At 38.9% G+C, this 26,029-nt stretch overlaps 1 protein-coding gene across 2 annotated transcripts in view; it reads left to right on the plus strand.

Moving 5' to 3' along the window:
- MTUS2 (microtubule associated scaffold protein 2) overlaps nucleotides 1-26,029 on the plus strand; it is a 481,365-nt gene that overhangs the window by 49,036 nt on the left and 406,300 nt on the right. The window contains exon 3 of one of the 2 annotated variants that reach the window (XM_024348494.3): nucleotides 25,618-25,815. In XM_024348494.3, coding sequence (XP_024204262.2) covers nucleotides 25,618-25,815 — 198 coding nt within the window. The remainder of the gene's footprint in view (nucleotides 1-25,617; nucleotides 25,816-26,029) is intronic. The other variant, XM_054665152.2, reaches the window with a different exon arrangement.

The raw sequence follows: 26,029 nt of genomic DNA on the forward strand, positions 1-26,029 counted from the left end.
AGATTCATCCAGTTTACACCACATATCAGCATTTCATTCCTGTGTTAATCTACTCAGGCTGCCCCCTCCCATTTGTAAAAGAGACATAACGGGAGGCACACAGGGTTCTCTATCCCAGAGCAGCTCTGAAATGCATCAGGACACACGTTGGTACGGCTAAGTTGTTCCACTGTCTAAGTGATTTTTCATGGCTCTGGCCTCTACCATCTGGACTTCTGATTCTGCCCTCTTTGTCTACTTTCCTTTTTTATAAAAGTTTTGAATCCTAAGAGTGTTCTTAGCCTGTTTTCTGCCTGCAGAAGTTTGGTTGTCTCAAGATCTCCTTTCAGTTAGTATTGTCTCTGACTGTTTTAGTCTAAGCTGACTGTTTCTGCTAATATAATTATCTTAAAAAGTTTGTGAGTCTGCTATGAATATTACTGGATTCACTCCATTAGATAAAAGCCACATCAAAAAAATCACTTCAAAATAAAGCCTTTCTCTACCTTGGGCTTCCACTGAGGTTACTGAGGGACAACAACTTTATGTTTCCTAGAATCCTATTGATTACCAGTCATTTAAGACACTGCCTTAGATTTTTCTGGTCTTAACCCAAGGATTTTAGTCACACCTTTAGCTTCACCATTAGACCATATTTTCCTGTTAGTGTCTGAACAGGATCATTGCCTAGAAGTCATTTCTTAATTTTGGTATTATTTACCATCTGGAGAGGCTTGGACTTTTCAAAACTCTAACAAGTCCTACCTCCTTTACATTTAGCAATTGGTTTATATTGAAGTCTTTAGCTTATCCTTCTACTCTTACACTTTACCAGAAGAGTGAGAAGAAGATAGGTAGCATCTTCAAAACTCTACCTGGAAATCTGGAAATCTCCTTAGCTAGATTTTTAAGTTCATAAGTTACAATCTATACGTTTCATATTATAGAAGGTAACATTGTTGCTCAATTTTCTGCTATTCATTAACAAGAATTCACTTCCCATTAGTTTCCTCAGCTTCCTTTAAGCCTTCACTGACAGCTTCTTCATAAAGCTTCTTCTGGAAGTCTCTTTGAAGCTCCTTAGGCTTTCAGTAATGCTTTCCTCAAGTTCCTTACAGCTTCCACTCATTGCCTGGGTTCAAAGCCACTCTTACAGGATAAGTTTTTTATTATGGTATTAATAGCACCCTCTTCCAAGTACCAAAATCTGCATTAGTTATATGTTGCTGAATAACAAATCACTCTAACACTTAGATGCTGAAAACTACAACAATTATTTATGATCTAATGGTTTCTGTGGGTCAGAAATTTGAGAACAGCTTGGCTGAGTGATCCAGTCTTGGAGCCTCTCATGAGTTTGCAGTCAGATTTGGTTAGTTCTACACATCTGAAGGCTTGATGGAGGATGGAGAACCCTTTTCTGAGATGAAGTGATTACTCACATGGCTGACGAGTTGATGCTGGCTGTTGGCAGGCCTCAGTTCCTCCCCATGTGAACCTCTGGACGGGGCTTCTTAAATGTCCTCATGGCATAGCTGGCTTCCCCCTGGATGAGCAATCCAAGAGCCCAAGGAAGAATCTGCAGTATCCTTTATGACCAAGACTCAGAAGTCACACACTTCGCTTCCTCAGTATTTTACTGGTCAGCCCTGATTCACTGGTGTGAGGATCACTGGAGAGCCACCATCTTGGAAGTTAGCTCCCGTGCACCTTGACCTATGTTCTATTTTTCCTTTTGGTGGAAAGGTGCTTTTGCAATTACAGTAAGAGTGGCATTAATGATAGCAACAATAGCAATGCCTATCATTTGTTGGGTGTTTATTATATGTTAGGCAATATGATAAGCATTTTAGATGCAATTTCTTTTCTATCATTGTAATGAATAGATGGTTTTATCCTCATTTTTCATGTGAGAAAACTGAAATTCAAAGAGTTTGAGTCTTTCTTGAGATTATACACTTGCTAGTAATTATACAAAATGCAGATCTGTAATACAGTTCTGAAATGTGCCACTTCTCTTGCTTTGTTTAATTGTGTCTTTCTTTTCTCCTTTGGGAGAGCTGTAGCCCTAATACTACAGAGTTGTGTTTAAAGAGGTTTGTCCCAGTGTGAAGAAAGCTTGATAAAAAACAGCTGCTGTTTGTTTATGTTTCCAAGCAAGGTGAGAGAGGAAGAATTGCTTCTCAGCCATGTGAACAAAGCAAACCACCTCTCTAACAAAGTATCTGTGAAAGGAGAAACTGTAAAAACAACTAGGAAGAACTATGTTAAAATTAAAAAAAAAATGAGCCCAAACAATATATTGCCCTGTACATATAAATATACCAGAGAAAAACTTCAAATATGAAATTATAAGGAAAACATGGCCCTTGAATAAAAACACTGAATCATTCTGCTTGATGCGTTTTGCTTTCATTTAGTTTTTTCTTCCCATAGCACTTACTCTCACCTCTATTCCGGCCCTGTTACCCACTTTATCTTAGGCTGTGGTTATCAGTGAGCCACAGTGCTCCAGCAGATTGTCAGCCCTGGTAGGGACTACTCCTTCTTTGTTTCTGAATTTTCCAGAACACCTTGTGAAGTGTCTTGACAATGGTGGGCATCTGTGAATGCGTATTGAATTGGATTAATATACATTTACTTTCTTAACTTCTTTACTGGTTGCCTGGAATGTCAAGAATGTTTGACAATGTTGGATGGATCTTTATCAATATAATAGTAAAACTTAAAACGCTATGATTTTAGTTGATTGAGATATTTTTGTAACATTACAGAGTCATTAAAAGGAGAATCAATACAAAAAGGGAAAATGGCAAAACAAACTTAATTCTTCAAGTTTCATCAAAATGAGAATATCTGTTTTTTTCAAAGGATTTATCTTTTAAAAGAAAAATGATATTATTTTGAAAGAACAACACATCTTTTAAAAGTTCAGCAGCAGCACAATCTTTTTTGTTGTTCGAATAGAAATTTTCATCTTTTTTTTTGGGCAAAATCTTGTCAGAATATAATGCCTTGATAAAAATGAAAGAAATGAGTCCACTTCAGCTTCTTTGCATGAGATTTGAATATTTGATCTTATGTTTTTATTAAAAAATGTTTATTAGCTTCTGGATTTATTTAAATTAATTTCCCTATTAGGATTTTATTCATTTAGAAGAGTCTTTGATCTGCCATACAAAACATTTATTCCACCTGCGTGAGGGGAGTGTTTTTGTAGAGGACATACAATAACAGACCAAGTTTTCTATCTGACACAGGCCCTTTGAAAGTGAAGATATTTATATAGATTGGGAAAACAGCCATAGCTCTGTCTTAATGTAAGCCTATTCCTGAGCTGAAGAACTTTCATTTACCATAACAGCTTTGTTGAGATATAATTCATGTACTATATGCAATTCACAATTTAAAGGATACAATTTAGTGGTTTTTAGTATATTCACAGAATTATGCAAATATCACTGCAATTTTATAACATTTTCACAGTCCCAAAAAGAAAGAAATCTTGTATCCATTAGCAGCCACTCCCTCAAGCCCCAGTTCTGGGAAACCATTAAGCCATTTTGTCTCTATTTTGGGCATTTCGTATAATGGAATCATATAATATGTGGCCTTTCAAACTTCATCCACATTTCAGCATGTATCAGTACTTCACTCCTTTTTATAGCTGAAAAATATTCCAGTGTATAGGTAATCCACTTTGTTTATCCATTCATCAGTTGAAGTATATTTGCATTCTTTCCAACTTTTGTCTCTTATGAATAATGTCAAATTTATGTGCAAGTTTTATGTAAACATATCTTTTCATTGGAATATACCTAGAAGGAGGATTGCTTGGTCACATTGCACCTCTGTATTTAATCTTCCAAGAAACTGCCAGGCTGCTTTCCAAAGTGGCTGCACCATTTTACATTCCCACCAGCTATATGTGGAGGGCTCCAGTTTCTCCATATCCTCACCAACACTTGTTATTGTCTGTCTTTTTAATTATAGCTGTCCTAATGAGTGTGTCATGGTATCTGATTGTGGCATTGATTTGCACTTTTTCTGATGGCTGAAAATGCTGTGCATTTTGTCATGTGTTGCTGGCCAGTTAGTTGTACATGTTCTTGGGGGAGATACCTATTCAATTTATTTGCTAATTTTAAAATTTGGTTATTTTTCTTTTCATTGTTGTGTTGGAATAGGTATTTATACATGTTGGATATTAGACACTTACATTATTTGTAAATATTTTATCCCATTCTTAGGGTTTTTTTCTCTTTTTTGATAGTGTCCTTTGAAGCACAAAAACTTTCAGTTTTGATGAAATTCAACTTACCTAAATTTTTCTTTTGTTACTTATGCTTTTCATGTCATAGCTAAGAAACCATTGGCTAATCTGGTGTCATCAAGATTTATACCTATTTTTCCCCAAGAGTTTTGTAGTTTTTTCACACACCTTGAAGCTTTTAATTCATTTTGAATTTTTAAAATATAGATGAATAGGGGTCTAGCTTTCTTTGGAATAAGTATATTTAACACCATTTGTTGAAAAACCTCTTCTTTATCCAATGAATGGTCTTGGCAACCTTGATGAAATTTAGTTCACCACAAATATTGGGTTTATTTCTGGAATGTTAATTCTGTTCTACTTAGCTATATGTCTATCTTTATGCTAGTACCACACTGTCTTGATTATTGTAGCTTTACACTAAGCTTTGAAATGGGGGAGTATGAGCCCTCCAACTTTGTTCTTATTTTTCAAGATTATTTTGGCTATTCTTTGTCTTTTGAATTTCTATATGAATTTTAGGATTAACTTGTTAATTTCTGCAGATAAGCCATGTGGCATTTTACATAGGAATTGCATTGAATCGGTAGATCAATTTGGGGAGTATTGCCATCTTAACAATATTAAGACTTCCAATCCATGAACATGGGATGCTTTCTAATTATTTATGTATTCTTAAATTATTTCAACAATATTATATAGTTTTCAGAGTAAAAGATTTATACTTCTTTTGTTAAATTTATACCTGTTGTAGCTACTCTGTGGACATAGGTGGATTCATATCTCAATTTTGTTTGGATTCTCATTTAGTATTAGGAAAATATTTAGGTAATTTGAATTTGTAGTAAAGCAAAGTGGAATATTACAGAGTGGCCTTTTTATAAAGTAGTTTGGTATAAGTTAAAATTAATACAGAGGAAAAAAACCCCAAACTACTCTACTTTGGTTCTTACATTAATTGGAACTTTAGCAATGAGGTGATTCCATGGTGTATTAGGGTTATCCAGAGGGACAGAACTAATAGGATAGATGGATATATAAAGGGGAGTTTATTAAGGAGTATTGACTCACACTGTCACAAGGTGAGCTCCCACAATAGGCTGTCTGCAAGCTGAGGAGCAAGGAAGCCAGTCCATGTCTCAAAGCTGAAGAACTTGGAGTCTGATGTTTGAGGGCAGGAAGCATCCAGCACAAATGTAGGCTTGGAGGCTAAGCCAATCTGGTCTTTTCTTCTGCCTGCTTTTAATCTGGCTGCACTGGCAGCTGATGAGATTGTGCCCACCAAGATTGAGGGTGAGTCTGCCTTTCCCAGTCCACTGACTCAAATGTTAATCTCTCTCTCTCTCTTTTTCTTTTTTTGAGACAGAGTTTCACTGTTGTCACCCTGGCTAGAGTGCAATGTCACAATCTCAGCTCACTGCAACCTCTGCCTCCTGGGTTCAAGTGATTCCCCTGCCTCAGCCTCCCAAGTAGCTGGGATTACAGGTGCCCACCACTATGCCTAGCTAATTTTTGTATTTTTAGTAGAGATGGGGTTTCACCATGTTGACCAGTCTGGTCTTGAACTCCTGTCCTCTGGTGATCCTCCCATCTCAGCCTCTCAAAGTGCTGGATTACAGGCATGAGCCAACGCGCCTGGCCCCAGATGTTAATCTCCTTTGGCAATGCTTTATTACTGACATAAATAAAGCAGGGCAGTCCTCTCAAGCAGATTGAAAATGTCTTGAGAGAGCACTGAAAGGAGATTGGCTTGGAGTTTTTATTGAGGTTAGGGTATAGGGTGGGGCAAGGGTTTCTGTACATAAACAGGAACTTGCCTGGTTTGACTTTCCCACAAGCACCAGAGGAGGGAGCATCTAGGCTTTGTGATCAGTCCAGATGTGGGCCATAAGGGGAAATGAGAGCAGTGAGGCTGAAAAAGATGACAGCTTCAAACATCAAACACAGGAGTCTGACTATTACAATTCACCCTGATGTCTAACTGACGACTAAAACATACTACATATTATTTTATTGAATTTGAGCTTGTTTAGTAAGCCCTTATGGTGCTCTATGAGGCTTATAGCCTGAGGTCAATAAGGAATACAAACATTCCATTGAATCCCTTGTTCAAGAGCCCAGCATTGTGTGTTCTGGGAAGCAAAACGTTTCTTGTACTATCAGTGTCTGGAACTCCAAAGTGTTAGGTTGGTGCAAAAGTAATTGCAATTTTTACCATTCAAAGTAATGGCAAAAACTGCAATTACTTTTGCACCAACCTAATAGGTAAGGAGTGTCTTGATGAGACCTTATATTGTGGCTTGGGCATGTGTAGAGATATGTGTGACTTTAATTTATATTTTGGGTATCTGTAGGGCAAGAGATTACCAGAGGTTTGATTGTTTTTGTTTTGTTTTGTTTTGTTTTTGTTTTTGTTTCACCCCAAGGGTGGCAACCTTGAACAAGAAATTGTTGTGGTCTTTGACTAGACCAGAGTGTCAGACTGCTGGCAATGACCCAAGAATATAAAAATATGCAGATGGAATCAACTTTTGGCCGGAATATCCAGTGTTACATGACTGCCTGAAGTTTGTCTGATTGTGGTGACCCTTGGTTTCAGTTATGGACTGACTGTTTGTGTCTCCCTAAAATTCATATGTTGAAGTTCTAACCCCCAATGTGATAGGAGTTGAGGCTTCAGGAAGTAATTAGTTTTAGATGAGGTCATGAGGATGAAGCCCCCATGGTGGGAGTACAAGAAGAAACACTTGAGTTTCCTCTTCTGCTGTGTGAGGACACAGCAATAAAGCTGCCATCTGCAAGCTAGAAAGAGGGCCTTTACTGGAACCCGACCATGCTGGCACCCTGATATTGGACTTCTAGCCTGCAGCACTGTGAGAAATAAATGTCTGTTGTTTAAGCCACCCAGTCTGTGGCATTTTGTTATGACGGCCTGAGCTGACTAAGATAGGTCCCATCTTGTATCAGCAACATATTGATTAGGGGATGAAAGGTAGCAGCTCTCCAGTGAGCTCCGTCATGCCTGATGGTGATATTTTCATCTGTAAAATGTATGAACTCCCATTGCTGTTGATTAGTTGATTGCAAGTGGCTCCTTACGTAGCCAAATCTTAAAGGGGTGACCTCCTCCAGCACTGTGGCATCAGGCAAAGGTCTGAGGAAAGGGGGGCCCTCCTTCCATCCTCCTACAACTTGGCAGATAGAATATGCGAGAGGGCCCACGTTTGGCCCTGTCCTGTAGCAAAGAGGCCTCAATAGCTATGCCAAGCTTGCAGGGTGCCACTTGTATGACTCAAGGCATAATGGAGACCTGGGTATGGAGGGTCACGGGTTCAGAGAACAGAAGTTTCTCTTCTCAGGAGAGATCAGCACATGGCCAGAATTTGGTATTCTTATATTGTATACAGCAGGGCCAAGGGGGTTCAGTTTCTTGTATCAGAAGTCCAGGGGTAACTTATAGCCATTATAAGTAGTCTAGAGACTCCAGGAAGCATGAGAGGAGGTTACTAAAGCTTTTATAGTGAGGAGTCTCTGAGGGAACTAAAGGAAATGCATGTTGATTGCAGTTTGGACAGATTCTAGAGGCGGTTGTTGGAGGGAAGCCCATTGAAGATGGGCTTCAATGAAATTTACAAAGGAAGGATATTTTGCTTCCTGAACCCAAAAAAGCCTAAAAGACCCTGGGCTTCCCTTACTATTTTTGGTGCTGATACAATCATTAGCTATTTCTTAAGAGTCAGGGGATGGAGTTCCCTGCAGTTTACCAAGTAATTTTCAGGAATTTAGCATGGTGGCAAGACGTTGTACTATGCACAAGGCAATGGCCCATTTCTCTTCTGTGAACTCCTTGGTGAGTTTTTATTTGTATGTCCTGAACGAGTGTGTCGAATGTCGAATGAATGCCTTCAGAAGAGAATGTCATCAATATAATGTCATGCCTGTACTCTTGGAGAAAGTTGAGTGCAGTTAAGGCCTTCCCTGCAAAGGCTTGTGTATGATGGCAAGGCTGTTGGGGTACCCTGTGGGTGGCCACCAGCTAAAGATATGTTGTATTCCTTTAGAGGTAAAGGAAAGTTTTGACTAAGAAGCTGTTGAAGTGGGAGCTGAATGGAACATATTAGCCAAATCTATAATAGCAAAATACGTTGCAGTTGCTGATTAGATGGAGTCAGTCAATTCAATAATATAATGTCTGGGGGCCTTACTGGGTAGCACTATGGCATTAAGGTTACATAATCCACTGTGTAGTGTCATTCATTCCAAATTTAAGAACAGGCCAAATTGAGTTCTTATATGAAGGAACAATGGAGGCATGTGATGGATTTCAGTACTTGTAAGTTTCTGTTTAAATTTACATTGAGCCATACTAACCGGTTTTACTAGGGGTATGGTCCATGGGGTCTCATTTTGCCAAGCCAATTTTGTGTATGTCAAAATCGTAATTATATTTAAATGTATTGATCATTAGGCCAGAGTGTCCATGCTCACTATGGGATATTTTAGGACAATGAATGCTATGATACCGGAAAATTTAGACAATAATTCCTGCAGTTAAGGTGAAACATACTTATGTGCCCTCTATTTTTCGTTTAGTAACTCCCCTAAGATTATAGCATGTTAATCTGTAAATGAAAGACTTATAAATTAAATCTATATTATAGATTATAATTATAGGGGGTAGTTTGTTTAAATTTAATGAGATCCCAGGAATAAATGTAGTTTGAGCCTCAGTGTTAAGGTAATGAAGATTTGCCAGTTGGTGCATTCAGATTGTGTTAAAGTTAATTCAGAACCTATGTTGCAGAAGTACAAAAGCCAGTTAGTGCCCTTTTAAATCTTACGTTGTATAAATTCTTTTAGTAAATTTTGGATTTCAAATTGGGTCCAACTGTGGGCCTCTGTTTCACTTTTTTGTTTCCCGTCTCATATCTGGTTGCTTTCTCCATCTCTTTCTTCTTCCCTCCACCCTCCTTAAAAAAAAAAAAAAAACTGTTATTGTTACTGAGCATTCTCTCTACTTTGCTTAGATTTATAAGTTCCATCCTCCAGAGAGGTTCAAATCAGTATTGTTAGGGTTAGGGGCTCCTCCATGCAATGGTCTCTTTCTCTTTTTCCTTTTCTTTCCCCTCCCCTCCCCTCCCCTCCCCTCTCTCCCTTCTTTTCTTCTTTCCTTTTTTGATGGAACCTTGCTCTGTCACCCAGGCTGGAGTGCAGTGATGCAATCTCAGCTCACTGCAACTTCTGCCTCCTGGGTTCAAGCGATTCTCCTGTTTCAGCCTCCCTAGGAGCTGGAATTGTAGGCGCATGACACCACACCCAGGTAATTTTTGTATTTTTAGTAGAGGTGGGGTTTCACCATGTTGGCCAGTCTGGTCTTGAACTCCTGACCTCAGGTGATCCACCCCCTCCCGTTGGCCTTCCAAAGTGCTGGGATTACAGGCATGAGGTACTGTGCCTGACCTCAGAGGTTACTTTATAGGGTTTAAGAACACTGGGTTTAACTAGTGATATGGTTTGGATGTGTGTCCCTCCAGATCTCATGTTAATGTGATCCCCAATGTTGGAGGTGGGGCTAATGGTGTTGGATCATGTGGGTGGATCCCTCATGTATGGCTTAGTGCCATCCCCTTGGTGATGAGTGAATTCTTGCTCAGTTCGTTCATGCAAGGAGATGCAGTTGTTTAAAAAAATCTGGGACCTCTCCCTTCTTTCTCTCTTTCTCCCTTTCTTGCCATGTGACATGCAGGCTTCCCTTTACCTTCCACCATGAGTGGAAGCTTCCTGACATCTCACTGGAAGCAGAGGGTGATACCATGTTTCTCATACAGCTAGCAGAACCATGAGCAAAAGTAAACCTCTTTTCTTTTTCTTTTATTTAGTAACTGTTATTTATTTTACTTTTCAACTTTTATTTTAGGTTCAGGGGGTACATGTGAGGTTTGTTACATGAGTAGATTGTATGTCACTGAAGTTTGATGTACAAATAATTTTGTCACCCAGCTAGTGAGCATAGTACCCAATAGGTAGTTTTTAGACCCTCATTCTTTTGTCACCCTCCCTGCTTAAGCAGACCCCACTGTCTATTGTTCCCACCTTTGTGTCCATATGTACTCAAAGTTTAGTTCCCATTTACACATGAGAACATGTGGAATTTGGCTTTCTGTCCCTGTGTTAATTTGCTTAGGGTAATGGCCTCCAGCTCCACCCATGTTCCTGCAAAGGACATGATCTTGTTCTTTTTTTGTGGCTGTGTAGTATTCCATGGTGTATATGTACCACATTTTCTTTATCCAGTCCACCATTCATTGGGCACCTAGGTTGATTTCATGTCTTTACTATTGTGAATAGTGCTATGATGAACATAGGCATGCATGTATCTTTTTGGTAAAATGACTTTTTTTCCTTTGGCTGTATACCCAGCAGTGGGATTGCTAGGTCAAAATCAGTTCTAAGTTCTTTGAGAATTTGCTAAACTGCTTTCTATAGTAGCCGAACTAATTTACATTCCCACCTGCAGAGTATAAGCATTCCCTTTCATCTTCAGCCTTGCCAAAATCTGTTATTTACTGATTTTTAAAAAAGAGCCATTCTGACTGGTGTGAGATGGTATGTCATTGAGGTTTTGATTTGCATTTCTCTGATGATTAGTGATGTTGAGCATTTTTTCATATGCTTGTTGGCCGCATGTATGTCTTCTTTTGAGAAGTGTCTATTCATGTTCTTTGCCCATTTTGAAATGAGGTTTGTTTCTTGCTTGTTGATTTGTTTAAGTTCCTTATAGATTCTGGATATTAGGTCTTTGTTGCATACATAATTTGCTAACATTTTCTCCCATTCTGTAGGTTTTCTGTTTATGCTATTGATAGTTTGTTTTGCTGTGCAGAAGATCTTTAATTAGATCTTACTTATTTATTTCTTCTTTTTGTTACAATTGCTTTTGGAGACTTTATCATGAAATCTTTGCCAAGGCCTACGTCCAGAATGGTATTTCCTAGGATTTCTTCTAGGGTTTTAATAGGTATTACATTTAAGTCTTCAAGATTGTAGGTGTGTGGTTTTTATTTCTGGCTTCTTTAACCTGTTCCACTGGTCTGTGTGTTTGTTTTTGTACCAGTAACATGATGTTTTGGTTACTATATTCTTGTAGTATAGTTTGAAGTTGAATAGTGTTATGCCTCCAGCTTTGTTCTTTTTGCTTAGGATTGCTTTGGCTATTGGGGCTCTTTTTTGGTTCCATATGAATTTTAGAATACGTTTTTCTAGTTCTGTGAGAAATGGCATTGATAGTTTGATAGGAATAACATTGAATCTGTAATTGCTTTGGGCACTATGGCCATTTTAACAATATTGATTGTTTCTATCCAAGAGCATGGAATTTTTTCCATTTCTTTGTGTCATCTATTATTTCTTTCAGCAATGTTTCGCAGTTTTTGTAGAGATTTTTCACCTCCCTGGTTAGCTGTATTCCTAAGTATTTTATTCTTTTTGTGGCTATCATGTTCTTGATTTGGTTCTTAGCTCAAATGTTATTGGTGTATATGGTACTGGGTTTTATATATTAATTTTGTATTCTGAAACTTTACTGAGGACGTTTATCATTTCTAGGAGCCTTCTGAAGGAGTCTTTAGGGTTTTCTAGGTATAGAATCATATCATCAGTGAAGTGGGATAATTTGACTTCCTCTCTTCCTATTTGGATGCCTTTATTTATTTCTCTTGCCTGATTACTCTGGCTAGGACTTCCAGCACTATGTTGAATAGGAATGGTGAGAGTGGACATCCTTATCTTATTCCAGTTCTTAATGAGAATGCTTTCAGCTTTTGCCCATTCAGTATGATGTTGGCTGTGGGTTTTTCATAGATGGTTCTTATTAGTTTGAGATATGTTCCTTAAATGCCTTGTTTGTTAGAGGTTTTTAACATGAAAGGATGTTGAATTTTATTGAAAGCTTTTGCTGTGTCTATGAGATTATTATGTGGTTTGTAGTGTTAGTTCTGTTTATGTGGTCGATCACAATTACTGTTTTGCATATGTTGAACCAACCTTACATCCCAAGAATAAAGCCTACTTGATTGTGGTGGATTAGCTTTTTCATGTGCTGCTAAATTCAGTTTCCTAGTATTTTGTTGAAGATTTTTGCATCTATGTTCATCAGGGATATTGGCCTGAAGTTTTCTTTTTTCATGTGTCTCTGTCAGGTTTTGGTATTTGGAATTTTAGAATACGTTTTTCTAATTCTGTGAAAAATGGCATTGATAGTCATTAGCTGTTGATGCTGGCCTCATGAAATGAGTTAGGAAGGAGTCCTTCCATGATTTTTGGGGTTGGTTTGCTCTCATTTCTCCACTTCCTCTGGGTATAATGTTAGGTGGTTAGTTTAAGCATTTTCTGGCCAGGTGCAGTGGCTCACGCCTGTAATCCCGGCACTCTGGTAGGCTGAGGCAGGCGGATCACAAGGTCAGGAGATTGAGACCATCCTGGCTAACATGGTGAAACCCTGTCTTTTCTAAAAACACAAAAAAATTAGCCAGGCGTGGTGGTGGGTGCCTGTAGTCCCAGCTACTTGGGAGGCTGAGACAGGAGAATGGCATGAACCTGGGAGGCGGAGCTTGCAGTGGGCTGGGATCATGCCACTGCACTCCAGCCTGGGTGACAGAGCAAGACTCCGTCTCCAAAAAAAAAAAAAGAATTTTCTGACTTTTTGGTGTAGGTGTTTAGTCCTATAAACTTTCCCCTTAATGCTGCTTTAGCTGTGTCCCAGAGATTCTGGTATGTTGTATGTTTGTTTTCATTAGTTTCAAAGACTTTTTTATTTGTGCTTTAATTTTTATTTTTTACCCAAGTCATTCAAGAGCAAGTTGTTTAATTTTCATGTAATTATATGGTTTAGAGTGATCTTCTTGGTATTGATTTCTAATTTTATTGTGTGATCTCAGAGTGTGGTTGGTTGGTAGGATTTTGGTATTTTTGAATTTGTTGAGAATTGCTTTATGCCTGAGTGTGTGGTTGATCTTAGAGTATGTGCCATGTGCAGATGAGAATAAGGTACATTCTTACATTGTTGTGTGGAGTGCTCTGTAGATGCCTGTTACGTCCATTTGTTCAAGTGTTGAGTTTAGGTCCCAAATATCTTCGTTAATGTTCTGCCTTGATTTCTAATGTCAGTTAGGTGTTGAAGTCTCCCACTATTATTGTGTGGTTATCTAAGTTTCTTTATAGGTCTTTAATGAATCTTGGTGCTGCAATATTGGGTTCATATACATTCAGCATAGTTAAATCATCTTATTGTATTGAACCCTTTATGATTATGTAATACCCTTCTTTATCCTTTCTCATAATAGTGGGATTATTAAATCATAGTCTATTTTTTTCTAAGATAAAAATAGCAACCCCTGTTCGTTTTGTTTTCTGTTTGTTTCATACATTTTTCTCCATCTCCTTACTTTATGGGTGTCATTGCATGTGAGATGGATCTCTTGAAGACAGCACACAGTTGGGTCTTGCTTATCTATCCAATTTGCCACTCTGTCTTTTAGATGAGATGTTTAATCCATTTACATTTAAGGTCAATATTGATATGTGGTTTGTTCCTGTCATCATGTTGTTAGCTGGTTGTTATGTAGACTTGATTGCATAGTTACTTTATATTGCCAGTGGGCTATGTACTTAAGTGTGTTTTTGCAATAGCAGGTATCAGGTTTTTATTTCCATATTTAGCTCTCCCTTTATGGCCTCTTCTAAGGCAGATCTGGTGGTAACAATTTTCCCTAGAATTTGCTTGTCTGAAAAGGATTTTATTTCTCCTTCGCTTATGAAGCATAGTTTGGCTGGGTATGAAATTCTTTGTTGGAACTTCTTTTCTTTAAGGATGCTAAATATAGGGCCCCGATCTCTTTTGGCTTGTAGGGTTTCTGCTGAAAGGTCCACTGTTAAGCTGATGGAGTTTCCTTTGTATGTGACCTGCCCCTTATTTCTAGCTAACTTTAAGGTCTTTTCTTTCATATTGACCTTGGGGAATCTGATGACTCTGTGCTTTGAGAAAGGTCATATTGTCTAGTATTTCACAGGGGTCCTCTGAAGTTTTGGATTTATATGTCAACCTCTCTAGCAAGGTCAGGGAATTTTTTGTGGACCATATCCTCAAATATGTTTTCCAAGTTGCTTGCTTTCTCTTCATCTCTCTGAGGAATGCCAGTGAGTCATAGGTTTGGTCTCTTTAGATAATCTTATATTTCTTGCTGGTTTTGTTCATTTTTAAATTTTTTTTTTTGTCTGCATGGATTCAAAGGAGCGGTGTTCAAGCTCTGACATTCTTTCCTCAGCTTGGTCTATTCTGTTATTAGTGGTTCCTATTGCATTATGAAATTCCTGTAGTGAATTTTTCATTTCTGGAAGTTCAGTTTGGTTCTTTCTTAAAATGGATATGTCATCTTTCAACTGTTAGATTGTTTTACTGGTTCCTTGAATTAGGTTTCAGCCTTCTCCTGTATCTCATTGAGCTTCCTTGACATCCATATTCTGATTCTATGTTGTTAATTTCAGCCATTTCAAACTGGTTAAGAAACATTGCTGGGGAGCTAGTGTGGTCATATGGATGTCTTAAGACACTCTGGCTTTTATGTTTGCCAGAAATCTTGCCCTGGTTCCTTCTCATCTCTATGGGCTGATATTACTTTAATCTTTAAAGTTGCTGTTTTTTGGGTGAAACTTTTTGCTTTTATGTTCTTTGATGCCCTTGAGGTTTGACTGTGGTATAAGTTGGGTTTGGCTGACTTTGTTTCTGGATGCTTTCAGTGGGCAAAGGCTCAGTCAGTACTCCTGGGCTGCATGCTCTAACCCTGGGGACCTGAGACCAGGCTTTTGGTTTTGTTCTCTGGCCCCTTGAGGTCAGGCATCTCCTGTGCTGGAAGAGCCGAGATGTTCCTAGTTCTCTGGCAAACAACACTCTGATGGGGGCTGCCAGCAAAAGTGCTCTGGTGGGGTAGTGGAGTGCCTGTGGGAGAGTTCACTGTGCTGGGGTCGTGGGGGCTGCAGGAGAGTACACTGTAGTCAGGGGGCTGCAGGCGAGCCCACACCAGTGGAGTGACTGGGGGAGGCTGCAAGCAAGCACATGCCAGTGAAGGAATGCTGTAGCTGGTTGCACACTGGTGGCAAAAATGTTCCAATGGGAAGGCAGGGGCTCCTGGTGAAAGAACTATGGCAGTGGCTGCCAGCAAGCATTTCAGCAGGGCATCTAAGGCTGTACTGCATGTGGGCGTGGGTAGGCAGGGACTGCAGGAGAGGCCAGCAGACAGGGGATGCCCATACAGAACTGGTCATGTTCTGTGCAGGAGAGCCCTGCTCTCTTTAGGTCTGGTAGCTAATGAAGGCTAAAGCCGCTTAGAGGATTCTAACAAGTCTTTGGGGATGGGCACCTATGGCTGTGCTCCACTGCAGCCATTCCCATGCCAAACCCTTTGGGACCCATGCAGACTGGAGTTCTGTCTCTGTCACCTCTCCAGGCAGTTCTCCCCATGAATTCAAATATATCTGTGGGTTTCGTGGAGTATCCTGCAGCTAGGATCCTGGAGGTCTGTGGAGAGAGTAGGCCACTCTATTCTTAGCTCACTCACCCTTTCTCTGGTTGCCACTTGGGACCCACAGTGAGTTCTGGTACTCAGCAACTTTGTGCAGGGTTCCAACCTCCTCCTCATCAGCCCCAGGGTCTGTATCCTTCCTCTATCGATTCTGAATGCCTTCTTTCTGAAGATCTGCTTGGAATATGGCAGTCTACTCAATAGGTTCTGTCTCTCTAGGTGGGAGAAGCTCCCCCAGCTGCATCTAGTCAGCCATCCTGCCCCTTTCTCTTTTGTTTGTAAATTACCCACACTCAGGTATTTATTTATAGTGACACAATCAGACTAATACAAGTAGAGTCTGAATTAACCTCTTCAGTGTGCCACAAGGGTGCCATGGGTGTTTTTCTCTATCAGCTTGAGGGTCAGGATTTTTGTGGCTACAGAGGTCTAGGCAACAGCAACTAAGATATTTAAGGTCCTGTGGAGTTGTCTGCTTCTAAGGAACGCCGATCTCAGTACTCCACATTATGGCCTTTGTTTCTTTTTCCTTTTTTTCCATTAATGACCACTCTTTCATGAGCTTTTGCCCAGTAGGCTTATATCGTCACATGATCCAGTCTTCCCTTTAGTGCTCTATAGATCTGGAGCCAATACCTAGTTGAGACACATAACCAGTTGTCACAGGGTAATCTTTCCTTGAGCCTACCATAAGTCACAACTTCATTCTTAGAAATACAGATAGGTCCAGACTGAGACACATGCCTAGGGCCAGCTTAAGAAAGCCCTACCCCAATCTTATAATCTCATTCCAAAATCAATTAATCATTGAATCTTCCAATTTAGTTCAGCATTATCTGTAACAGAAGCTCTGTAGGACTCAACAGTGCAGCACAGAGCAGCACAGCTCAAAGCACAAGAAGCCAAGAAGGAACAGTGCAGAGTACATGCTTGCTAGAAGGCAGCAGAGCCTGTTAACAAGCCAAAGCCTGAAGAAAGACCCCGGTGGAGGTGGTCATTGTCTCAGCATCCTGATCCGGCACCTGTTGTTGTAGCCACCCTGAAGAGGTAAGATGAACCTCAGTCAAAAATTTGGTTTAGATGTCAAGAGTGATTATGATAGCAGCAGGAGGCAGTCAAATGCCTAGGCAGATAGGGGTGGGTTCCCAGTGAAACCACACCTTCAAGCCAAAGCCAATTTAAAGCCTGAAAGCCAAGCTACAAGTCAAACCCATGGAATGGACTGAGAACCTCTCTTTCTGTTTGGTGTGCATTCCTCTGATTGATTCTAACCCTTCACCCATTTTACATATTCCTAGTCTTCCCTAATTGTTTTTTTACACTGTCATGCCCACCTTTACATGGTGCCTTTGTTTTAGCCTTTTTTTTGCATACTAACAAACCAATCAGCATGTACTCACCCATTCTAAGCCCATACAAGTCCCAGACCCAGCCACGCTGGGTGGGTGACCACTTGACTTTGGGTAGGGACCACCCTCGCATCCCCTCTCTGCTGAGAGCTATTCTTTCACTCAATAAAATTCTTCTTCACCCACCTCACCCTTCGATTGTCAGAGTAACCTTATTCATCTTGGATGTGGGACAAGAACTTCGGAACCTCTGAATGCGGGTACGAGCTGGGCCAGGGGCACACCTGGCCCAGTTGTAGGCTGAGCATGGGATCCAGGCTGGTGCACAAGCCAGGCATGGCCCCACAGGACGAGTGGATGGGGCACCTTCTGCAACAGGCCCAGGGCCAAGTGAGGCCCTGGGCAGAGATGTCATTGGCCATGGAGGTCTCTGGCTGCCAAAGTGACAGAAAAATCATGTATCAATTATGCCACACACAAAGCAAGAGGGTTTGAAAAGTTTTATGACTTACATAATTGAAGTCTCTGGGAAGAGAGGACTGGCCTCTCATACATTTGAAATGGCTTGAGAGCACAAGGAAAGAATGCTGGCTCAGGATTTTTATTATCATTATGGAGTGGGGCAAGTGTAAGTGTTCTCATGCAAGTGGGACGGAGTTTGTGTGGTTTTGATCTAAATTACTACCCTCACTCCCGTCCCACTTCCTAGCATCAAAAGAGGGTGCATTGGGCTTTCTTAACAGCTTTCCCCAATATGGGGCCAAAGGAGTGGGGATTGAGGCTAAAAGCTGTTAGCAGTCAAAGTAAAAACAAACAAACAAACAAAAAACTATGGAGTATTGGCTGGGTGCTGTAGCTCATGCCTGTAATTCCAGCACTTTGGGAGACTAAGATGGGCAGATCACGAGGTCAAGAGATTGAGACCATCCTGGCCAACATGGTGAAACCCCATCTCTACTAAAAATACAAAAATTAGCTGGGCGTGGTGGTGCATGCCTGTAATCCCAGCTATTCGAGAGGCTGAGGTAGGAGAATCACTTGAACCTAGGAGGTGGAAGTTGCAGTGAGCTGAGATCATGCCACTGCTCTCCAGCCTGGCGACAGAGCAACACTCCATCTCAAAAAAACAGAAAACAAAAAAATATGGAGTCTGATCGTTTATGATAATTCCTAAGTATTTTATTCCTTTTGGTCTACTGTAAATACAAATTGTTATCTTAATTTTATTTTTTGATGATTTATTGTGAATGTGTAGAAATACAGTTGATTTCTGTATGTTGAATTGTATTCTGTAAACTTGCTAAACTCATTTATTAGTTATAATAGTTTTTTAGTGGATTTCTTGGGATTTTCTATATATAAGATCATGTCATCTGCAAAGAGAAAGTTTTCCTTTTTGTTTCCAATCCGTACATTTCTTATTTTATTTTCTTGCCTAATTTCTCTGGCTAGCACCTTCCATACAATGTTAAACAGAAATTGTGAGAGCAGACAACCTTTTCTTGTTTTTAATCTTAGAGGGGAAGAATTCAGTCTTTTACTCTATTAGCTGTAGGTTTTTCCAATAAGCCCTTATAAGATTGAATATATTTTCTTTAATTACCAGTTTAAATGTTTTTATCATGTGGTTTATCTGAATCAATTAAGAAGATCATATGGTTTTTCTTTATTAATATGGTATAGTACATGGATTAATTATGTATGTAAAACCGATCTTGCATTCCTAGCATAAATATCACTTGATCATGGTATATAATATTTTTATATGTTGCCAGCTTCAGTGTGCAGTATCTTGGTGAGGATTTTGAATCTATAAGAGTTATTGATTTATAGTTTTCTTGAGATGTCTTTATCTGGTTTTAGCATCAAGATTATACTGGACTTATAGAATGAGTTTAGAAGTATTCCCTCCTCTTCTTTTTTTGGGTGGGGGGTGTAATTTGTGAAGAATTCATATTAATTCTTCTTTAAATGTTTGATAGAATTCACTAATGACATCTGTGCCTGGATTTTTCTTTGTGGGAATTTTTTTTTTATTTCTAATTCAATCTCTCTTTTAGATTTTCAGAGTTTCTATTTCTTCTTGATTCAGCTTTTATAGTTTGTATTTCTGTGGAATTTGTCCGTTTCACTAGGTTGTCTAATTTGTTGAGATGCAGTTGTTCATAGTACAATATTCCCATATGATCCTGCAAAATAAGTGGTGATGTTCCCTCTTTCATTCCTAATTTTAGTAATTTGAGCCTTCTGTTTTTCTTGGCTGGCTCAGCTAAAGGTTTGTCAAATTTATTGATAATTCAGAGAACTAGGATTTTGTTTTCATTGGCTTTCTCTCCTGTTTTTCTATTCTCTGTTTTATTTATTTTCACTGTAATCTTTATTATTTCTTTTCTTCTTTTGGTTTAAGTTTAGTTTGCTCTTCTTTCTTCAGTGTTTTAAAGTCAAAAATTACTTTATTGAATTGACATCTATCTTCTTTTTTAATGTAGGCATTTACAGTTATAATTTTCCTTTTAAGCATTGCTTTAGCTGCTTCCCGTAAGCTTTGGTATGTCATTCATTTTTATTCATCTTAGTATTTTCTAATTCCCCTTTCAATTTTATCTTTGACCCAGTGGTTATTTATGTGTGTTCATATATTTGAGAATTACCCAAATTTCCTTGTTATTGATTTTTAATTTCATTCTGTTATGACCACAGAACATACTTTATATCATTTCAATCCTTTTTAATTTATTAATGCTTGTTTTATGGCCTAAGATATAGTTTATCCTGGAGAATATTCTGTGTGCACTTGAGAAAAATATGTATTCTGCTTCTCTTGGGTGGAATGTTTTATAGAGGTCTGTTAGGTTTAGTTAGTGTTCAGATCTTCTATTTTCTTGTTTATCTTCTGCCTCATTGTTCTATTATTGAAAGTGAGGTATTAAAGTCTCGAAATATTATTTTGAATTGTTTATTTCTCCTGTCAATTCTGTTCATTTTTGCTTGATGTAATTTGGGTATCTGTTGTTAGGTGTATATACATTTATAATTATTGTATCTTCCTAATGCATTGACCTTTTTATCATTGTGAACTATCCCTCTTCATTCTGGGTTGACAGTTGTTTTTCTCTTTACCTTTCTACACTTCTTACTATGGTGTATCTAGGTGTGGAACTCTTTACATTTACCTTATTTGGTTTTCCTTGATCTTCTGATGTATACATTAATAATTTAAATAAATTTTCAAAGATTTGGACTATGTAAATTTTTTTCTGCTTCTGAAACATCCATTCTCTTTATGATGTTGCACTTAATGATGGTCCACATCTCTCTGAGGCTCCACTTATTTTTCTTCATTTCTTTGTGCTGTGTTCCTTGGATTGTGTAGTATGTATTGATCTATCTTCAAGTTCACTTTTTTTTTTTCCTGCCACTGCAAATCTGTTGTAGAGCCCCTTTAGTTAATATTTCATTTTAGTTATTTTGCTTTTTAACACCAAACTTTCCATTTGGTTTTTATAATTTCTCTCTTTATTGTTATTTTCTATTTGATGAAATATTGTCGTCATAGCTCCTTTACTTCTTTAAGCATAGTTTCCTTAGTTATTTTATTATATTTATAATAGCTCTTTTGAAGTTTTTGACTGCTGGGTCTTTTCATAGGCAGCTTCTGTTGCCTGCTTTTTTCTAGTATCTGAATCACCCTTTCCTGTATTTTTTTCTTTTGTGTGTCTCATTTTATTTTTGTTGTAATGAAACTTTTAGATAATTATTGTAGCATCCTTGACTACTAATTATCTCTCTTCCTCTCTGGGGCTTGTTGTTTGCTTATTTATTTGTTTAACAACTTGGTTGATCTACTTTAATGAAGCCTATTTCCCTTACACTGTGAATTCACTAATGTCACTCCACAGAAGACATAGCCTTGGGCATGTACACAATCACACTAACAATGTTTTAGCAGGGCTGTCTCTCCCTGATCTGTGTTACATTGTCTTCCTCCCTTTGGTATCATATTCAGCTGTCAGGTTCCACTAATTACTGACTGATTGCTCTATAATTTTCTACAGTGTCCTGGGGCATACATTATTCCACAGTCTGATCCAGTTAAATTCAAGCTCCTTTTCAAGGGTAGTTTTTAAAGCCACTCTTTGAGGTTAGTTCTGACCCCCGGATAGCTCTTTTCAGTTATTTCCTTGGCTCTGTCTAATAAACTACCTTGTCTATGGTTTATTATTTTGCTTCATGGAGCTACCAGCCTCCTCCTAATTGCTTACCATCAAAATCTTTATTGTTTTTGAGATTGCCGTTAGGCCCAAACTTCCCCCACAGTTTGTTCCAAACAAAGTTAATTCCTTTGTAGAGGACTCTGGAGATCTCTGTTCTTATGGTCTGCCTCTATGATTGGGCAAAATCTCTCAGTCACCATTCTGAAGCTGGGGCTGGGGACAGTGGACTGCTTCTCTTGGATTGACACTCCTGGTTTATAAGCGAGGTGCGAGGTAGGGGCAGTAGCCTCTAGTCTTCTCCCTTTTTCTCTCTAGTGTTGAACTTCTAGCCTATGGTGAGCCACAGGTGATTGGGAAATGGTGATTGGGGCCCCAGTATTGTTCGGCTTGCTGTACCTGGGGTAGTACCTCTGTCTTATATGTTTGGGCCAAGTGAAGGAAGGTTCCCTGACCTTTTGACAACTCTCTCATGTAATTCAGCCTCTACAACATGGAACTGGGGGTGGGGTTGGAGTGAGAAATGGTGGTGGCCTGCCCATCCCAGGGAGATACTATAGTCCTTGACTCTAGGAGAGGAAACCCATCCTTTTGGCCACACACATCCAGAGTAGAGCTTTCATTATATTGTGATGATAGTAGGGGAGGAAGAGAGTGGATTGTGGTTCAAGTGCCACTGACTTTCACTGTTCTTATTGGATTTAGTAGAGTTTCTTATATAAATGTTTCTTTATGTGCTACATGTTCATAGAACAATTTCTGGAAACTTTAAATGGTGGTTGTCATTTTAAATGTTATTTTACCAGTTATGTTTGTTTCACTGGGAAGAGTGTCCATGGAAAGCCTCATGTCACCATTTTGGAAGTTGTCTTTTTTATGTGCCACCTCAGCTTTCCTGTAATATTTATAGCTATCATTTGTTTATTGAAGGCTTATTATGCACTTGTAACATTTGTATTTCTGTCAAAGTCTATATTCTTGAATAGTCCAAGAACACTAAGTACTTGGAAACATATATTCCTCTAACATGCTAAATGTCTTAGTTCCAGCCGTATAACAAAGTACCATAGACAGTGTAGCGTATAAAAACAGAAATGTATTTCTCACAGTTCTTGTGGCTGAAGGTCTGAGATCAGGGTTGCAGACCACCATCTTCTCATTATATCTTCACATGGTGGAAACAGAGGGAGCTCTGTTTCCTTCTTCTTTTCATATGGGCACTTAGGCACTAATCCCATTCACAAGGGCTCCATTCTTATAACCTAATTACCTCCTAAAGGTCCCACCTCTGAATATCGTCACATTGGAAGTTAGGATTTAAACCTGTGATTTTGGGGTTGGGGGAGACAGACATTCAGTCCATCCATAACACTGGACTTGTTTGAGAAATAGTAAGTACTATATATTTTTATAAATATGTCTTTCTTATGAGACACTAAGATTAAATTAAGATACATTCAGTCAGAAGAGCTGAATGCAGTTATTTCACAGGGTGAGTTGGCATATTCTGTTGAAGTTTTCAAAGATCCAGGGACCACCTGAATCAGAATCACTGACGTGATTGTTTAAAAAGCAGACTCTTGAGCTCTACTCCAGACCAACTCTCATGCAGAGACTAGTTGAGATATTTGACTTATACTGTGGGCTAAATTTGTGTGGTACAAGCTTGGCTAATGTAAACTTCAACTAAATATTTATCAAATACATTGTGGAAACCATTGTGCTAGGAGCTGGTGGTATAAAAGGAATAAGACTTGCTTCTGCAAACCCTGAAGGCGTGTATGATATTCATGAGATTAATCTGCTAGAAGGAAAGACCATTATATAGTAACTTAGTGTATGATATAGGTACCATTAGATTTACAAAAATTGTATGCGCAGAGAGTTGGGGCAAGGTATACTTTTGCAAGTCATCTGAACACGCACACACACACACACACACACACAAACACACAGCCCATGTGTGTCTTTATTAAAATAAAGATCTGGACTATGGGAAAGGGAAACCTAGAAAACAATTTAGAGACTGGCTTCCTGTGTGCTTGGGATCTTGTGCTGCTTGTCCTTCCCGTCTCTACATGTTCCAGTGCTACTTTTCTACTGATGAAATCAACAATAATGGAATATAAGTAAGTGTAGAATAAGATAAATTTCTTTTTGAACATGTTCAGTGGCTTGTCTTATATAATGATTTAACAAACTTAGTTTTCATTCTTGACTAAGTAGTAAATGTTTACTGCATGCCTAGGTACTCTGTTAAAAATTCTGAGTTTAACTTTTCTTCCAAAATATAGTTTGTTTTTCAGAAAAATTATTTTGTTCATATTCTCCTCACTCGATTTTGCATAATTATTGATTAACTAGGTTAGAAAGGAGGTGATAGATAACTTAAAATAGTATCAAAGTGTAATGGATTTAGAGTATACTTATTGTTGAAATTACATCTGATGTTTAGCAACTCTTTTCCTGTTCTACAGACATCATCCACAATCAATTTGTCGTAAATTCACTGTGAACATGATATCTGATGTATAGGGATATTTTCACTGTTCTGGGGATATGAACTAAAAGTATTCAAAATAATGTGAGAACAACAATGTGAAGTCATTAAACGTGGCATAAATTGCTGATACAAACGGGCCATTACCACTTGTTAGTGTATTGTTTCTTCTTTTTCATAGTTGAGGTTTTGTTTTTTGTTTTTTGTGCTTTTCCCAAGCACTAGGACAGGCTTGAGTTGGGAATATTTGCAGCCCCAGCTCTTTGCTTCTTTTTCCTTTTGCGCTTACTCGGTTCCTCCCCATCCTAGTCCTGACTCAGGCATCAGGAACCCACAGCTGTGCAGCTTCTGCCTTTACCGGACACACGGCTCTCCATAGCCTCACTTTTCGGGGAGCTGCTGGCAGAGGAAGAGGTACTTTTCTATGTACCATTTAGACCCAGTGTATCATTTATTGCTGCTCTCTGTATTCCCACACATAGGTGCTTTCTAATATGTGGTTTCTTAATGGATTTATAGACGTGGAATTTTTTTTTCAAATGGGTCATTTAATCTAAATCCTCGTTTACTCTGAAACCTGGTTAATATTTTACTGGATAATGAAGAGTTGACTAGCATAAGAATGCCACTGAATGGGCAGTATATAGGCACTCATGGTAAATATGCCTGCCGGTGAAAGTTGTTAAAGGAATCAATGAGGACAGTTATACGGCACTACAGCACGTGAGGAAGCTTGGGCCTTTTAGATTTCCTATTAAAGAGCATTTGTATATTGACAATATTGTGATTCTCTCTGGTGCTGAGCGCCTTCTCATAGTGTTGTGATAATCATTGCAGTTGCTATTGCTGGAGCCTGGCTCAGACTTAGAGTATGGGGATGCTGAGATGCTAGATTTATAACTTGATGTTTTATTATTTCAAAACAAGCTGACTTTGCACATATCTGGGAACTAATTCTGAAGTTTGGACCAACATAACAGATAGTGTAAAAAGGAGAAAAGAAATCTAACATCAGTTTGAGCACATATCAAGTTCTTGTGGTATAAGCAGTAATATTTATACTAGATTTGCAAAGTCAGTGTTATCATTCCCAGTCTTTACATGAAAGGAAACTGTGGCTTTAAGTGTTAGGACAAGGGCTTGAGGTTACACAGCTCGTCATTGGGAGAGCTGATAATTCCAGCCTGGCTAGTTCCACAGTCTGCACTATCTCCTCCTCATTCCTGCAACCAACAGAAGGTTAGATGATTCTTTGTACATATTTTTCATAAGACTTATTACAAACTGCTTAAAATTACTAGTGAATATTCACCGCAATGGTTCTTTGCCCATTGTGTGTCAAAATTTAAGGTGTATCTCAGTTTCACAAATCTGGGGTAACATGTAACAATAACTATTCGCTTTCACTCATTGTCTTAAGCACTTGATACCTTTTCTTATAGCCTTAAAATAGAGTTATTTGTCTTCCTCAATTCATCTGCTTAAGTAGACGGTAAATTTATCCAGGCTGGGGCTGCACCACCTCCTCTCTGAGTTCTCTGAGGCACCTGACCCACAATATAAGGGGCCTTTCTCTTCCGAGGTCCATTTTAGATGTGTTGAATCAAACCTTGCAAGATTAATTTTAGACTGTTTATGTTAGAACTGGGTTCGAATTCACAATCTGTGGAATTCGTTATCTCATTATGAACTGAGAATAATTTTTAAATTTTGTTTGGGTTCGTTTTAGCAGATTTAAAGAAAGCTTCCAGTTCAAATGCTGCAAAATCCAATCTCCCGAAATCTGGTCTCCGTCCTCCCGGATACTCACGTCTCCCGGCAGCCAAACTGGCGGCATTTGGCTTTGTCCGGAGCTCCAGCGTCTCCTCAGTCTCCAGCACCCAGTCCGGGGACAGTGCACAGCCAGAGCAGGGCCGGCCAGCCACCCGTAAGTGGGGTAGGGCTGGGTGGGGTGCCTTCACTGAATTAAAACCGGCGCGCCTGTGTAACTGTGTGTCATTTTCTTTGCATGATTATTTAAGAATTTGCATCACCTCCCTTAGCTTCCCATTGTTGTGTTATTCATCTACTGAAGAAAAATAGCCCATTTGACACCATCAGTTATGGGGAGTTAGTGTGCCAGGAAAAAAAGATTGTAACCT

Source organism: Pan troglodytes, chromosome 14 (assembly GCF_028858775.2).
Source record: "Pan troglodytes isolate AG18354 chromosome 14, NHGRI_mPanTro3-v2.0_pri, whole genome shotgun sequence".
Classification (NCBI taxonomy): domain Eukaryota; kingdom Metazoa; phylum Chordata; class Mammalia; order Primates; family Hominidae; genus Pan; species Pan troglodytes.